The following is a 15,294-nucleotide window of genomic DNA, read 5'->3' as shown; positions in this document are numbered from 1 at the left end:
TCTCAGCCTATCAGATCAATTGGTTTAATGGATACATTAGTGTATGTATGTACAATTTTTGATATATATGTGACACAGTAAAGAGATATTATATCTAAGTCTAACCACTGAATGACATGGCTCTTCGTCTAGATGCTCTCTTTCGAAGATCTGCATCCCGACTTTTACGCCCCATGCGGCCGAGGGCCAGTGTTTCAAGGGTGTAAGGCTTCCCACCCCAAATGATGTTTCGGCCTTTCCCTTGCTGAAGCGAAGGAATCCAGAAGTGAGTGACAGCAGCACCAAGAATCATACAAGCACTGAAAACGAAAAGAATTATGCCGTGATGGCGTGTGGAAACATCCCCAGGTCCGGTACCGAAATGATAGTATGTCGAGAAAATTTGAACGAGAATAGAGCCGAGCTTTCCGGCACCAGCGCTCAATCCATGACATGTACCTCTGTATCTTGTTGGAAATATCTCGGCGGGGATCATATAAGTTGTTGCGTTTGGGCCTGTCATGGTTAGTCGTGATGAAGCCGGGGCGCACTGGATGAATTGTATACTTACCGAAATTGAAGAGAATCTGACCGATGATGTACAAGGCGACCACAGCAGGGGTTCCACTATAAAGAGTAGTGAACATGCTCCCCAGGGCAATGAAAAGAGCTGCCAGGCCGAGAAACATGTATTTTTGCAAGGCAACACGGTCAATCCGGTGTGCGAACAGAATGAGTAGAAGTCCCCCGACGAAACTACCAATGTTCAAAACGATCAGGCCGCGGACAGATGTATCAAAGAACATTTGATAGACGCTGGCGTTTGGTCGACTATCCGTCATCCAATTAGGTTCAGCCTGGGTGATATGAAGCTGGCCCCATGTCTTAGCCAGAAATTGTGGACTGGATAGTCCGATGCCATAAAACCCGAAGTCTAATAGGAGCCATGAAAGGGAAGTACCGAGCAAAGAGCGCCAATTACCTTCCGTCCAGAAGTATCGAACAATATCTGTACGTGCAAGTCGCCAGTGTGAGTTAAGAGTGGCAGGGGGTAGGCGGCTGAACTCTTCATCCTCATGTTCATGGATCGAATAGCTAGCAAGGGACGAAATTGGTGGCATTTGGATGGCACTACCGGTAGCAGTGACGAAGCTCGAGGTGTCGAAAGCAGGACTCGCGGGGGCATCGTTGAAAAGGGTCGTAGCGTCGAATTCGGCAGTGACTGGATCATCTTCGATTTCAACAAGATATCGCGGACTCTCCGGAATGGCAAATCGGAAAAGAGTGGCGATAGCACCGGGGATGACACCAATTCCCAAAACCCATCTCCACGCACTATCAACAGTACGAGTAATATCATCACTGCCACTGCTGCTCCTAGCAATGGCAATAACAATTAAAGAAACCAAATTTCCGGCAATTTGACCGAGTGGCTGCATGAAGAATACGCTAGCCATCATCCGGGCGCGGTGTTTTGTAGGGGCAAACCTGTAGCATCTGTCAGTTTCCGAATTGCCAGTTGATCATGGGAATTCGTCGCATATATCAGTACATACTCCGACGTAATAACAGCACTGAGAGGATAGTCAGCACCGACGCCGATGCCAACACAAATTCTCCACCATATAAGCCATCCGTATACATTCATACTTCCGTTCTCGCCCTGTGAAGACATGACCACACCGATCGTTGCGGTGATCAGCAGCACTAACTCAACGCCGTACATCTTCTTGCGCCCATTTTTATCTGCCAAAAATCCAAACAGTACCATTCCAAGAAGAGTTCCGGCCAATGTAGCGATATTGATGCAAGTGAGTTTTATTGAAGAAACCTCGTCTTTCCAGTATACGTAGGAGATCATTGGGAGGGCCATATTACTGGCGAAGAGCTAGCCAGAGAGCATGTCATCAGCAGATGCAAATTAAAGATTCAGTGAATTCAAGGCGAATAATTCCCTCCCAGGTACTCACTGTATATCCATCTAAGAAGAATCCAAGCCCCGCGACCAACACCACTACCCATTGGTATGACTGTCGGTCGATAGTCTCGTAAATCTGTCGCATGCGCACATATCGATCCTAGAAGAAAAGTTATCGTTAGTTGAAACTGACCATTTGCCTGCATCTTGTAGTATCAATTATCAACGAACCTGTTCATGGTCGAAATCGCGTGCACGATCAGTCTTATATAACCGATGATGAAACTTGCCCATTATCGCGAACTTGAAGATCAAGCTGACCTGGCCCTGGTATCATAGGGCTAAAGAGTGCACCGCAGGATCATCCGATTGCACCAGCAGATGCAAACCGAGATATACCTAGTGCTCGGTTGGTTAGGTCTATTTTCTCCGTGTTTCCCACATACTTCGTATCTAACCGGCCATTTGTGTCTAGATCCACCGGGTGTGCCCATCACATCAGTACCTTTCCTCATTGCCTTTCCAGTGATTTCTTCTCAAGCACGAGGCCAATGAGGCTACCACGTTGGGGCTCATCATCGAATCTTCGGTCACGCTACTGCAAAGGAGCTACAATGTATGCATCCCCCGGTTGTCCATGGGCGTTCTGATACGAGCACGCGCGGACCGAAACCAAACTCAAGCTAGACTCGGCGCCGGTGGAGTTCGACCCACACATTTCGCAGTCAAATCAGACCTTCGATCGCTCCAACGTGCGGTTCTCAGGGCCGCTAAGACGCTCGGCGGCGCCCCACGTCATTTCAATATGCTTTTTTGGACGTTATTCGCATTGTCTACAGTACGTGCGCCACCACTGGCAGTAGAATGTGTCACTAATATCTTCCTACAGCCGTCGCTCCTCTTTTTTACCTGAAACTAGATGGATAACATGAACAATAAGGAGTGGATTGAGAAAGAAAAAAAGCAGAAATTTCATGAGTATTGGTATCAAAGGGTAAATCACGCCGAGAACTCCATGCTAGTTGTAACCCCATGGGCCAAAAAGATCTTAGATATTACATGACAGGGGAAGAGTGAAGGAAAAAATAGCCCCCGAAAGAGCATCATCCAATCGTGAGGTCCATCGATAGCAGCTGACAAAAATCTTTGCAATCTAAAAAGAGTAAGTGATGTTCAAATAGGCCCCAGCAATGACATGGAGCCTTCAAGAAAAGAGTTTGTAAGTTGGTGCACTGACCATTATCGTCAAGGAATTGGATCTGAAAGTTTCTCATTTGAGATAAGATTTCGAAATTTGGATTTAATTCCACTGTCACCGGTCGCCCGGTTTTCTTGGGTTGTTTAATATTGGCGACGCAATTTACTAGGAAGAAGTAGAACCTTAGCAGATGGAACATGATAAAAACCAAAAATGAAATGGAAGAAACTCACAAGGTATAGAAACGTATCGTTTCAAGCCAGCACGTTGTGAATTGGCAAAATACAACATGACACGCTTTTGATTTTGTCCCCTGAGGATGCGCAGGTTCTGGCTGATGCACTCTTCTCCGCGGCCTTTGGATTTGGCCTCTGCCATACCACCGATGAAAATCAGTTTTGATCCAAGAAGAATTTCTTGAAATTGCACGCAGTCTGTTTCATGTTAACAAATTCTCTTGGACGAACGCTTTTCGTAGTAGTCACGTACCCTCCCAATTCTCGAATTTATAGGATAATTGTGTCATGAATACCACGTGTGCAGTTTGAACGGTCTGATGCTCAAGAAAAGATACACGCAGTGGGTAGTCGGATGATTCTTTGGGATGTTCGAGGTGCGGAACAGGGAGTTTCGTGTTATGAACTATCGCCCAATTCATATATTTAGCCATGTTCATTTTAAAAATCAAGATTATCCAGATTCCACTTACAGGCATGAACAAAGGGGGCTTGTTGACCGACACCTCCTCCTAGTTCAAGACATTTGAGGGCCCCTGTTGAATCCTTGCACACGTCGATGTATGTATAGCGTAGTTTGAATAATTGTCCACTCTTCACGAAGTTACTAGAGAACGTTGGGCCAGAGTCAGTTTGCTGATTTGGTTCAAGTCGCGGGGTCAAAGAACGCACATAGTCATGGAAGGATTCAACTCCAATCGTACCACCTCATCAAAATACTGCCATGATTGCTTTCGCGAGCTAGATCCAGGAGAGCTCGCTGGGGTCGGGAAAAGAACACTGGTCGAGGTGGACGACACGGTGGAGGTTGATACCGTGCTTTGACGGCGTGACGACGTGCTTGCCCACTCGTGATAATCTGACGAGACGAACTGGCTCATGGCCGCGTCTGAGAGGGGTTGTTGGAGTTTATACCGGTTGATTCGAGTAAATATCGCATTTGTAGCACCGTGATTCAACGCCGCGGATCTCTCCAGAGATCAGCCTCGAGCAAAACTGACATCTTGTGGTTCATAAAGAAATCAAATTAGAATGCCATGGATATAAGACCGGGATAAGCGCCATCAAGAGGGATTAACCACCTGAGGGTCAGACCAAGTGGAGAAATTCCCAGAAACGTGCTGGAATGGCTGGCTAGAAGATCATCGCGGGTGGATCCACCGAATCGCATGTTCTTCCCATGTGGCTTTGGGTTTGGTGATTACGTCGTTTTTCGTTTCTTTTTTTTCCGAAGGCCGGGGGAGGTCTGACACCCTCGCCTAGGCTCGGTTGAAGATACCTTCGAGTGTTTTGTGCCGATATGTTGAGATCCATGGCTGATGATTGATGATGCTAGTTGTTTCTAGGGTACAGCGTGGTTCAGATCATCCGGCACCCGCCCTGGATACCACAATTTAGGAATCAAATTTTTTATCCAGTACCGATCGTAATTGTACTTTCCATGGAATTGAACGTAACCTGAAAGCTAATAATCTACCGAAAATGTCCCGGCTTTTTCTCGAACACGTCTAGAATTTCTGCGGATCGCCTGGCCTGGTCATAGCTCCGTCTGTAGGACATGGCTCGTGCTGTGCAGATATTTGATGGCTACGTATGTTGAGGAAAGCTGACAAGAGTAGTCATAGTATCACATGTACACAGATACACTACTATCAGATGGACAGAAAATAATGTTATGGGTAGTACCCTGTCCTGTCTCTCATGGCGCCATGCACAGTGGAGCCCTGGATTCCATTATAACACCATATACATTGAATGATTGCATATTAATAACACTAACCCCGATTCTATAATCCGGAAGTTCCTTGTGGAAATGAGGCGCAATTCCTCCATAACACCAAATTCCTCGGTACACGTGCGTAGTTCAATCTCAAACGAAGGCTACAATGCCCCAGGGCCCAGATTGTCTCTAAGTCCATTCAGTCACGAGGGTAGCTCTGTAGAAGTACCAAAGCCTTCAATATCTCTCTGTATTCCGCTGAATATCTTTATTTTTAGCTTCCGCTATCATTTCGGTGGTAATGCTGAGTTAATTCAATTTCTTGTTTGTGCCATATTGCACTTTAACGTGATTTCCCGATCTCAGATCCTTCCTCTCTTTTCTTTTTTTGATAAAATCAGTAGTGTTTCTCAATCTTAAATTTTGAAAGCTATGTATAGGAGTTCTTTTCTATATCTTCTAGCAAGACATACTATCAGAGAAGAAGTATTCTGATGTGCCCTACGAAAATACCTTCAATAAGACCGAGTGCCCGAATACTGAGGTTTCAATCACGAGAGCAAGTAGACTAGCGATAATTGGCAAATTCCACTAGGTTAAGCTATATTGTGGTCTAGCTGATTATAGGTGTCGACGAATGACTATTTAGTAGTATCGAAATTCTGTCAGGAGATATTCCCGATTACGCTCAGTATAACTTTTTTTTTTTGCTTTCATACTTCTGTGTCTATGGTAAAGTATGTTCTTTCAAACTCCCGGGGGTCATTTCCAACAACCGGAAGGGCTCCTTTGTTCTTGACATCAAAGTCAGCTCAGTTTGAGCAGATCTGGGATCATTCTGAGTTCGAGTTATCAACGCAGGAAAAGGCAGCCGAGCCTCCAGACGCTGCATAAGCCTCCATGATCTCCACCACAGAGCCATATGTGCCTCCCACTGTTAAAAAACAGCCTAAAAGTATCACAAATACACTCCAGCAAACCTTCGCCATCCAAAATCGCTGCGAGTGTCTTTTCTCTTCGGACCAATTGTCATAAAGCCACATGCAGCCCATGGGCATGAAACACATAAGCGGACCAAGTAGAGCGCCTATAAGTGCCACCAATGAGTTGAATACTGGAACCGTGCTCGCAATAATAAAGGCTATGATGGCAACTCCGAATGTGCAGCTAATCCAAGTAATCCAGTGAGTAGGTGTGTTCTTGCTCAAATGTCGTGAGCCACGGAGAATATGCACGAATATGAACTTTGCAGGTATCTGCACATTCGATTAAGCGGTCAATCTCAGTAAAGGTTTCAAAGGGGGTATTTTGCAAGTTTTGTTTTTGTTCCTTGACGAACTTACATGGGAGCAAATAGTTGTTGTAACAATCAACCCCGGGAGAGCAAAACCGTAAGCGATTTTCTTCACGTCTCCGCCAGCCGAGCCAAGGGCCGGTGAAGAAACATAGGATCCGCAATAGTAGTAAACGATGCATCCGATTATAATATAAACTGCGGTCACGCCAGCCTGGCAGAGGAGTAGAGCAAAAGTATACTTGCGTGGGTTGCGCATTTCCGAAATGATCGCAAAGAACCCAGGAGTTCCGGAGAAAGAGAAGACGAGATTAGATATCGCGGTAATTGCACTTGTGAAAGTCGGATTTGCAGCAATCTTGTAATCGGATACCCAAGGACTGTCGGTTTGTGGCGCGGAGGCAGGGCGATCCTGTAGACTAACGGCAATTGTAACGATCAAAACTAAATAAGTCGAGGTATCAGTTTGATATACCAATAGTTGTTCAAAGATCCGAGGCGTCTACCTGCGATCAGAATGCATGGAAGCCCTATCCACGCCAGCCAAGTGATTCTCCCAAGTGTTCGTACACTACTAAATGCAAATCCAAGAATACATGCAACAACGGAGAATACTGCCGTACAGGTGCCATGGGTAGAAACAGCATTCAGACCAATGGACATGCCGAGAATTCCGGAACCACTGACAAATATCCAATCTATGCAGAATTAGAAAGATGAAAATGCCACGGTCCACTGCAGGGCGTTCAAGTTGCTTCGGGGCTCAGAGACGTACAGAGACAAAATCCTACTGAGAGAATGCCGCGGCCAATTGGGCCAAATATCAAGGCACCGGCATCATCAATGCTATATACTTCACGATGATTGAGCTTGAAGGTACCTATGATGTAGTTTGACCATGTCATGATACCGGCCACGGCACATAAACAGATCACACCAGGTACGATGCCCAGAGAATCAAATGTGGTTGGTATTGCGAGGACCCCCAGTCCTATTTGGGTCTTCATCATCAGAATGACAGTTCCCAAAACCCCGACCTAGGTAAAAGTCAGATTCTCATTGGCTTATTTGAGCGACTTGGCTAGACCATGCGCACGTTGCGATAATTAGGTCCTTCCTCGGTGATTTCTCCAAATACAAAATCATGATTCGGGTCGTTTTGGAAGTCTTTCAAATCAACTTCATCATGCTCCTTTGATTGACGTTGTTCAGACACTTCCATTTTGGTATTTCTGGATTTTGAAGGTACTGGGTACTGGCGAAAGTCCTTCTCCCCTATGTCCCCGGCTTGTTGCTTTTATACCTGGAACGAATCTTGTCGGCCAATCAATTGAATATTGAATCATCTTACAGGACTCAGTTCCCCTCATTACAAGTCTGAAATACCGGTTGATTGGGGTAATGTGGATCCCCACAAGTTCAAATACAAGTTCATTCAAAGATAGCAAATTCCACAAAGTGCGCGGCCAAAGCGCAAATTTATGCGAGCCGAAATTTCACAGCACAGGGTGTGGGCATAAGACTATGGGATTCATTAGAAATTATTGACAAAATACCTGTAGTCAATACCAGTAAGCTGCATGATATGGTATAAGAGTCATGATATCTCATGTTCATTGGTACAGGATCGAATTATGAGTCCCAGTGGCCATACTAGTAATTTGAATCACTTGGCCTCGCTCATTTTTCCCGTCGGGAAGCATAGTTTCGTAAAGGGTAATCAGTTCCTGTTCCAGCTCTGTCCTTTTCTGAGTATGAGTATGAAAACCTGTACACTGGCCCGCATGAGATAGGAAAGTGTGCGAGACTCCACGCTGGAATCTTAGTGTTCTGAGTTAAATGCCCCGCCTATTGATGAATTTTGTGCTCGATTAAAATATCTATACTAGATAATGACTATAATTTGGAGATTGTATCATGCAAAGTTGCTGTTCTGATTATTACGTTTTGTGATGTGCCCTTTTACCGGATAAAGAAATCACCAGCTCGCAGCATGTTTGAGAGAAGGCTAACTAACACATTTGTGCGGAGAAGAAGCGGGGAAAAATTGGGTCTTATCCCATTATCTTCAGAGCTATCATCACCGATAGCTGATTTGGTGAATTGCCGAGGGAGATCGCTCCATAGTCCGCATTTCCAAGCGTAACGCTGTCTACAAGGAGCCCCAACTCCTGGCAAAATCGATTTCTTAGCCCACGGCCCGAGGGCCATATTCACTTCAATATCATGAAATACTTCAGAGCTTTGAATCTTCGAATCCCGGTCTCAATCGACCCACCATGTATTGGATAGATGTATTCAATCTCGTAGAAATTTTGGAACGACGTCTACTCCTATAAACTTTGAAGAGCTTGGGCCGCCTCCGGGCCGATACCCTATTGTTTCGGCATATCCGATCGCGTGACCGGCTGTCGGGTTGCTCAACCTATTTTGGGTAACAAAAGAGCCTCTCCGGCGGTGGTTATGCCGAGTGATACTCAACTAATCTCAGCCACGGTATTGAGCTCTTCTATCTCCTTTTTCGTAAAATTAGAATACCTGCCTTTTGCTTCCTTTTCACTCTTTCAAATTCTAGTTCCATTGTGGAAGATCCGTTTTCTTCTCTAGTTTCGGTGTATCGATTCGACTATGAACCAATATTTGTGACTGAATACTCATTCTGTGCTCGTCATATTTAATACAAATCAAGAGATGCTATTGACAATCGAAGGTGAAGAAGGGGATTAGCCGAACGTGTTGCTTAGCCGACACCAAGACAGCCGTTTTTGCCGAAAACAAGGTCTTTATACTCGATATCCAGCGGACTTCTACAATGCGAAATAATCGGAGAAAAATAGCTCCAAGTATATGCGGCCCATAATTCTACCTAAATATGTTCACATCTATTAGTGTGGTGATTAGCTCCCAGTCCTGCCTCTGGACACACCTTGGTTGGCAAATTCCCTGTTCTGTAAACAGTGCTTTAGCTCCATCAGTTCTTTCCCAATCCCAGTATCCGCGGTATGCTAACCCTTTCTCATGTAATCCGGACCAAGCTGGGATGAACATCGTAGTTCTATCAAGTCATTGCTGTGATCTCATTGGCTTCGTAGTGGTTGCGCCACACCCGTCCGCCTCTTTCATGCTCAATGCTTATTGAGACCCTATTTGGGACTCAAGTGATGATATTCGGTGCTACATGATTCGTAAATAACTTGGGTTTCTGCTATTCAGATCTTTTTTCGGCGATCTCAAACTCGTGTCATGACTTGGCCCTTGACACCACCGTCATTTCAGCTTCTTTGTCCTCTCAACTCCTAAATGAGACCACTTCCTCCGAGACTGAATCTCTTTCCAACTAACAGAAATGTGCTTCTGAAGTGGGATGTACAATTTTGTTCTCCCTATATATGAGAACCCATACTTTGCTTCTGTGTTATCTCCACCAGAGCTAGATAGCAACATGTCCAGTCGCGACTATCATCCACTCCCTAAAAGAGAGCCAGATAGTGATAATGCCGACAGCGATGTGACTTTGACCGGCCGTCCACGTCGTCGTCGTTTTACAGAATTCCTGAAACGCAACCTAGCTGCAATTACCATCACTGGGCTCATCCTAGTCCTGATACTTTTGGTAATGGCAGTTATCGCAGCTATCACGATAGAGCCATTTCGAGAAGTTCTTATTCTCAAAACATCATCTAAAGGAACGAACGATGTAATAGGCCAGCGAAAATGTCTACAAACAGCCCCTCGCACTACTCTTTCTTGTGGAAACTCCACGGCCGAAGCCGAAGCAATGGGCTGCACATATGACCCTCTTTCTGCATGCTGGCTACACCGAGAATGTCCACATGATTATTCGCATGAATTTGCGACTTTCAATGATGGCAAACCTTTTATTTACTATTATGATGAGGCGGCTACTCACCGAATGAAGGATTATAATGAAGTTGGACATAATGCAAACGGTTTCTACTGGACATCGGTACGCGAGCATCTTGTTCATTGTTTATACCTTCTCAGACGAGGCCATGATGTGCATATGCGTGGAGATCGTCTTGATACTATGTTATCTGATATTGATCATGTGGACCATTGTACGAACTTTTTGGCAAATTATTTACGACGACCGGATCCATTTTTGGAGTCCCTTGGGACGCAAGGTAAAACAAATTGCTTCATGTCTTGCACTTGAAAATTCCACTAGGCAATAATTATATGTGATTTACATTTTGTGGGAAAGATTTAACCTTGGAAATTGAGGTCCGGTCATTAGGATAAGTTGGTTGATCTGTTTTGTGATTTCTTGATCATATTGTTCGCTTACGACGAGATTTGGGACAAAAGATATATCGCGACGTCTTAAGCCAGAGATTTACTGTATACTCCAATTTCAGTCAATTTCTCTTCAGTATTTGTCGACTCCAATGTCAAGTTGAGATTCAATCATAGACGTAGACGTAGACGTAGACGTAGACGTAGACGTAGACGTAGACGTAAAGGAATAGCCAAAGGCAACAAAGATTGCCAACGACACAGAATCACTTTTTCTCTTATTTTTGTCCATGGAGCTTTAGGTCCTATATAGATCATTCCATTTCCATTTGGTGAACAGAATTTTCATATATTTACGAGATGGCCGCAGCCCAGTTTGGGAAGTATACGCGATAACTTCGGCTGGTGAGGGGAAAACGGGGCAACTAAGAAGAGCCAAGACATCCTCCAACTATTAAGCATCTCCTATTCGACCAGCTTGCTTTTTATCTAATTTAGTTATATCACGTGGGTACTCGTAGGAGAAATGAAATAAAATAAAACAATCTTTGAATGAGAATAAGAATTCCCTCCGTGTGAATGGGAATATCAACCATTACAGTTCTTGATAATGCTCGCCTCCTTAGGTCTGGTCATTACGGCCTTTTTGGCCCATATCCGCCAGGCTGATGCTAGCTACGCTTTCTATGTCGGCAAGAACCTCACTGCAGACGGAAGCGTGATGGTGGGTGGCACTGGAGAAGAAGTATCGAGTCATTGGCTGCAGCTATTCCCTGCACGCAATCACCCTCCTAACTCGACGATTACTGTGGGTGTGACGAAAGAGGCTAGTTTCCCAGGGGAGTTGATCAAGATCCCCCAAGCCAATCATACGTTCCGGTATTTGAGCATGGAGTATTCTGACTATGAAGGATTTCCGGCTCCTCTTACGAATGGCGGTCTCAATGAGATGGGAGTCACGGTTCGGGATGTTTGGGCTGATAACCGAGAAGAACTGCTTGAAATGACACCGAACCCTCAACATGGATTGCAATATAGTGATCTAGCGCGGATTGTAATGGAGAGAGCTGCTACAGCTCGCCAAGGTGTGGAACTGATCGGGGATCTCATTGCAAAGCACGGAGAGTCTACTTATGGTGGGAACTCGCACCTTATTGCCGATCATACTGAAGGCTGGATTGTTTGGGAAATGGCCGGAGGGAAAGGTCTTTGGGCTGCTCAGCGCCTAGGGCCCAACGAGGTCAAAGTTCTCTATCCGGGATATATTGAGGATTTCCCCGTCGATTTCCAGAACAGTTCGGATTATATGGGTTCTGATAATATTGTTTCTTTTGCCGTGGAACGTGGATGGTGGAATGAAAGTTCGGGGAAACCTTTCAACATTTTCGACGTGTATGGACCACAAGACCCTCGATATAAGGCGCGTGATGGCGGATATAAATTCATGTCACAAGCTGCCTTAGAGAATGCTACTCTTCAAATGGCCCCTGTCACGGAGGAGGATCTCATGCAGCGTGTCAGAGATCATCGTATTGCAGATGATGAGGCTGGATATGGTCAGGTTGTCAGTCTACGTCCAAACGTCGACAGAGACATGCTTCGAATTTGGATTGCCCCTACTGGTTCGGTCTCTGCGCCATTTATTCCTTGGTGGTTGGGAGTTAAGTCTATTCCCGCGGAATTTGGAGAGCACCGATATTTGACCACCGGGGCCTCAAGCAGCTTTCTCAGCCCTGACTATCAGTTCCAAGAGGCTTCGATCTTTGCTGGGCGTATTTTCAAGCGAGTCTTGTATTACATGTGCTCTTCGCCAAACCTGTATCTTCCCATTGTCACGGAGATGCTGACCAAATTCGAGTCTGAATCCCGCTCTCAGGTTGAACAGTGGGTTGAAAAATCTGCGCAGCTTTTGATTAAGGCTGGTCAAAGGGAGCAGGCACATTCGCTGTTGACATATTACTCTCATTCGCGGGCAGCCGAGGCTTTGGAGATTGGTCGTCGGATGAATGATGCCCTTGATGGCTATATTAAGCTTACTGGCCAATGGCGTGTTCCTGTGGGTGATGAAATAAATGATAGTAATGAAGGAAATGAGACGGTAAACTGTTTGGTGGGCTATGATCCTGATCAGCCAGCATATCTCCAAAAACAGGCCCGCAGAAGCGTGTGATACTCCTAGTATCATTTCCTACGGATTTACTCTTTAGACGTGTGAATTAGATTCAGCTGATTCTTGCAGAAGCAAAGGGATAAGTGCCTCTCAGATAGAATATTGATCATGCAGAGTAGGAAACGGCCAATTGGGGGTGATCGGATAATTTTATTTGACCCAAAACTGCTCTGCGTCGCTCTTGCATGGTGGAAGATTCAAACTATTAATCTTCCAAAGCCTTCGCTTCGTCTGATCAACATCATCCACAAAAAATGCCATCGAAGAAAACGTCATCAATAGAGTCGTATAACCTTCTCATTTCATCCCCCATTCCCATTTTCTCCCAAAGAGACCATAGTGCATGTGTCCAGCATTTCATCCATCCGGGGAAGCTTGTATCCAATGAATCCACAATTGCAAATGCTTCCAGGTCTTGCATATCTACCTGTACATAGCAGTTAGTACTTGAGCTACTCTATTGACGTTCCAGAAGGGGCGTCTTATTCAGCCTGCATTTCCCTCGGAATCCACTTGTGCAGAAATATTCGAGCCATGGATCGACTAGATCTTCCAAGATGATAAATATAGAGATCATACTGTATCCTGCCTATAATGATTATCAATCTATGTACTATATGTATGATTTTCTACAGACTGTATGTAATTTTCCAATTGATCCAGACCAAACATGCTAAGTAATCGTCGGAGCAGGCCGTGCAGGCGAGTGGAGCTCGTCGGTGGACGTGGCCAAACAGCGCGTCGCAGTTACAAATTACGGACCCGCTCGACAGGTGGAGATGGAATGTGTACAGATTCGTTGCATGGAGACTGTCATGAAAAGGATCTTGAAGGAGAAGAAGAGGAATCAATGGCTCAATCTGATTTGAATTGAAGGGATGGATTAGCCCAGAAGTGGTCACAATTCTCTTGCCAGCTAATATCAAGACGCACTCACGCCACAACCAGCCAAGATCGCCTCAGTATTGGAACGTTCGAACCCCCTTCGAGTCCGCGGACAAAATGCGGAGTGCTGAGTCAAATAGACCGAGGCAATGCGCGGATCCCAGTGATTGGCACAGTTTGGTACGAGGATACCAAATACAAGGGGGTACTTAGCATTGCTTTTCCGATATCTTCCTTTCCCTTCTCTCCTTCTCCTCTCTGTCTTTTCTTTTCTCTCTTTCCCTCCTTTACCTTGCTTGCATCTTTGACCACCACATCCACACAATGGCTTCCGCTGCTCGATCCGCCTCTCGCGCTTTTCTGCGCTCGTCCCCGGCTTCTTCTTTCCGTCCGGCGGCGCGCTCTGCCCGCTTCGTCCCCGCGCAGACCTTCCGTACCACTGCCCGCCGTGGATATGCATCTGAGGCTGGCGGCAAGTCTTCCTCCAGCGGTAGCATCTGGGCTCTGGCTTTCGCTGTTGCCGGTGGTGCTGGTGCTTACTTCTACCTGAACGGCGAGACCAAGCCTTTCGTCCCTACCCAGGCCGATTACCAGAAGGTTTATGACGAGATTGCCCAGAAGCTGGCTAACGAGACCGACTATGATGATGGCAGCTATGGACCCGTAAGTAATTGAATTGTATCCATGTGGTCTGATGGATGAATAACTAACCTCCTGGCTTATCAGGTCCTCGTCCGTCTCGCCTGGCATGCCAGTGGTACCTATGATAAGCAGACCGGCACCGGTGGCAGCAATGGCGCCACCATGCGTTTCGCTCCCGAGTCTGACCACGGTGCCAACGCCGGTCTCAAGCACGCTCGCGATTTCCTCGAGCCCATTAAGGCCAAGTTCCCCTGGATCACCTACTCCGACCTGTGGACCCTGGCCGGCTCTGCTGCTATTCAGGAACTGGGTGGCCCCGTCATCCCCTGGAGACCTGGTCGTCAGGATAAGGATGTTGCTGCCTGCACTCCCGATGGCCGTCTGCCTGATGCCGCCAAGGACCACCGTCACATCCGCGACGTCTTCGAGCGTATGGGCTTTGATGACCGTGAGATGGTCGCTCTGATTGGTGCCCACGCCCTGGGCCGCGCTCACACTGACCGTTCCGGCTTCGACGGTCCTTGGGACTTCAGCCCTACCGTCTTCAGCAACGAGTTCTTCCGTCTGCTCGTTGAGGAGAAGTGGAACCAGAAGAAGTGGAACGGCCCTACTCAATTCACTGACAAGTCCACTTCCACTCTGATGATGCTTCCCACCGATATTGCCCTGATCAAGGACAAGGGCTTCAAGTCGCACGTTGAGCGCTATGCCAAGGATAGCGATGCTTTCTTCAAGGAGTTCTCTGATGTATATGTCAAGCTCCTGGAGCTGGGCGTTCCTTTCCAGAGCAAACCCGAGGACCGCTTTGTCTTCAAGACCTCTGAATAAAAAGGTCGTTGATTAGAGTGTATTTTTTTTCATTGTTATAAAGGTAAATCTTTGGTCTGTATAGACAGCTTGTTCGCGATTTGATATCCGAAATGTTCAGATAGATCTAGATCATTTCATTGACATTGTTCGATTAGTTATCAGTGCTCAGCGTAGTGTGTTCAAGT

General features: G+C 46.1%; 6 protein-coding genes across 6 annotated transcripts; 3 read left to right on the top strand and 3 right to left on the bottom strand.

Moving 5' to 3' along the window:
• Positions 1–100: 100 nt before the first annotated feature.
• On the bottom strand, positions 101–2,191 carry N7469_008594 (phosphate transporter; the record flags this gene model as incomplete). The annotated part of the gene is made up of 5 exons (XM_056647512.1): positions 101–495; positions 551–1,467; positions 1,536–1,867; positions 1,950–2,057; positions 2,129–2,191. 5 exons carry the CDS (start codon positions 2,189–2,191, stop codon positions 101–103), a joined length of 1,815 nt encoding a protein of 604 aa, XP_056497277.1.
• An 809-nt stretch (positions 2,192–3,000) lies between these two features.
• On the bottom strand, positions 3,001–4,212 carry N7469_008593 (uncharacterized protein; the record flags this gene model as incomplete). The annotated part of the gene is made up of 6 exons (XM_056647511.1): positions 3,001–3,050; positions 3,135–3,260; positions 3,329–3,529; positions 3,585–3,737; positions 3,805–3,938; positions 4,004–4,212. The coding sequence occupies 6 exons, from the start codon at positions 4,210–4,212 to the stop codon at positions 3,001–3,003; spliced, it is 873 nt and encodes a 290-aa protein (XP_056497276.1).
• A 1,672-nt stretch (positions 4,213–5,884) lies between these two features.
• Positions 5,885–7,567, bottom strand: N7469_008592 (uncharacterized protein; the record flags this gene model as incomplete). Its single annotated transcript, XM_056647510.1, has 5 exons — positions 5,885–6,307; positions 6,395–6,789; positions 6,852–7,043; positions 7,121–7,382; positions 7,442–7,567. 5 exons carry the CDS (start codon positions 7,565–7,567, stop codon positions 5,885–5,887), a joined length of 1,398 nt encoding a protein of 465 aa, XP_056497275.1.
• Positions 7,568–9,787: 2,220 nt separating this feature from the next.
• N7469_008591 (uncharacterized protein) lies at positions 9,788–10,522 on the top strand (the record flags this gene model as incomplete). Its single annotated transcript, XM_056647509.1, has 1 exon — positions 9,788–10,522. The coding sequence occupies one exon, from the start codon at positions 9,788–9,790 to the stop codon at positions 10,520–10,522; it is 735 nt and encodes a 244-aa protein (XP_056497274.1).
• A 690-nt stretch (positions 10,523–11,212) lies between these two features.
• Positions 11,213–12,772, top strand: N7469_008590 (uncharacterized protein; the record flags this gene model as incomplete). Its single annotated transcript, XM_056647508.1, has 1 exon — positions 11,213–12,772. The coding sequence occupies one exon, from the start codon at positions 11,213–11,215 to the stop codon at positions 12,770–12,772; it is 1,560 nt and encodes a 519-aa protein (XP_056497273.1).
• A 1,209-nt stretch (positions 12,773–13,981) lies between these two features.
• On the top strand, positions 13,982–15,127 carry N7469_008589 (peroxidase; the record flags this gene model as incomplete). Its single annotated transcript, XM_056647507.1, has 2 exons — positions 13,982–14,320; positions 14,384–15,127. 2 exons carry the CDS (start codon positions 13,982–13,984, stop codon positions 15,125–15,127), a joined length of 1,083 nt encoding a protein of 360 aa, XP_056497272.1.
• Positions 15,128–15,294: the final 167 nt, after the last annotated feature.

The sequence above is a fragment of the Penicillium citrinum genome (assembly GCF_028827155.1).
Source record: "Penicillium citrinum strain IBT 23319 chromosome Unknown utg000008l:1.0-2707905.0:1.0-2709502.0, whole genome shotgun sequence".
In the NCBI taxonomy this organism is placed as follows: Eukaryota; Fungi; Ascomycota; class Eurotiomycetes; order Eurotiales; family Aspergillaceae; genus Penicillium; species Penicillium citrinum.
The sequence above is the reverse complement of the archived record's forward strand: the minus strand, read 5'-3'. Positions and strand labels throughout refer to the sequence as shown.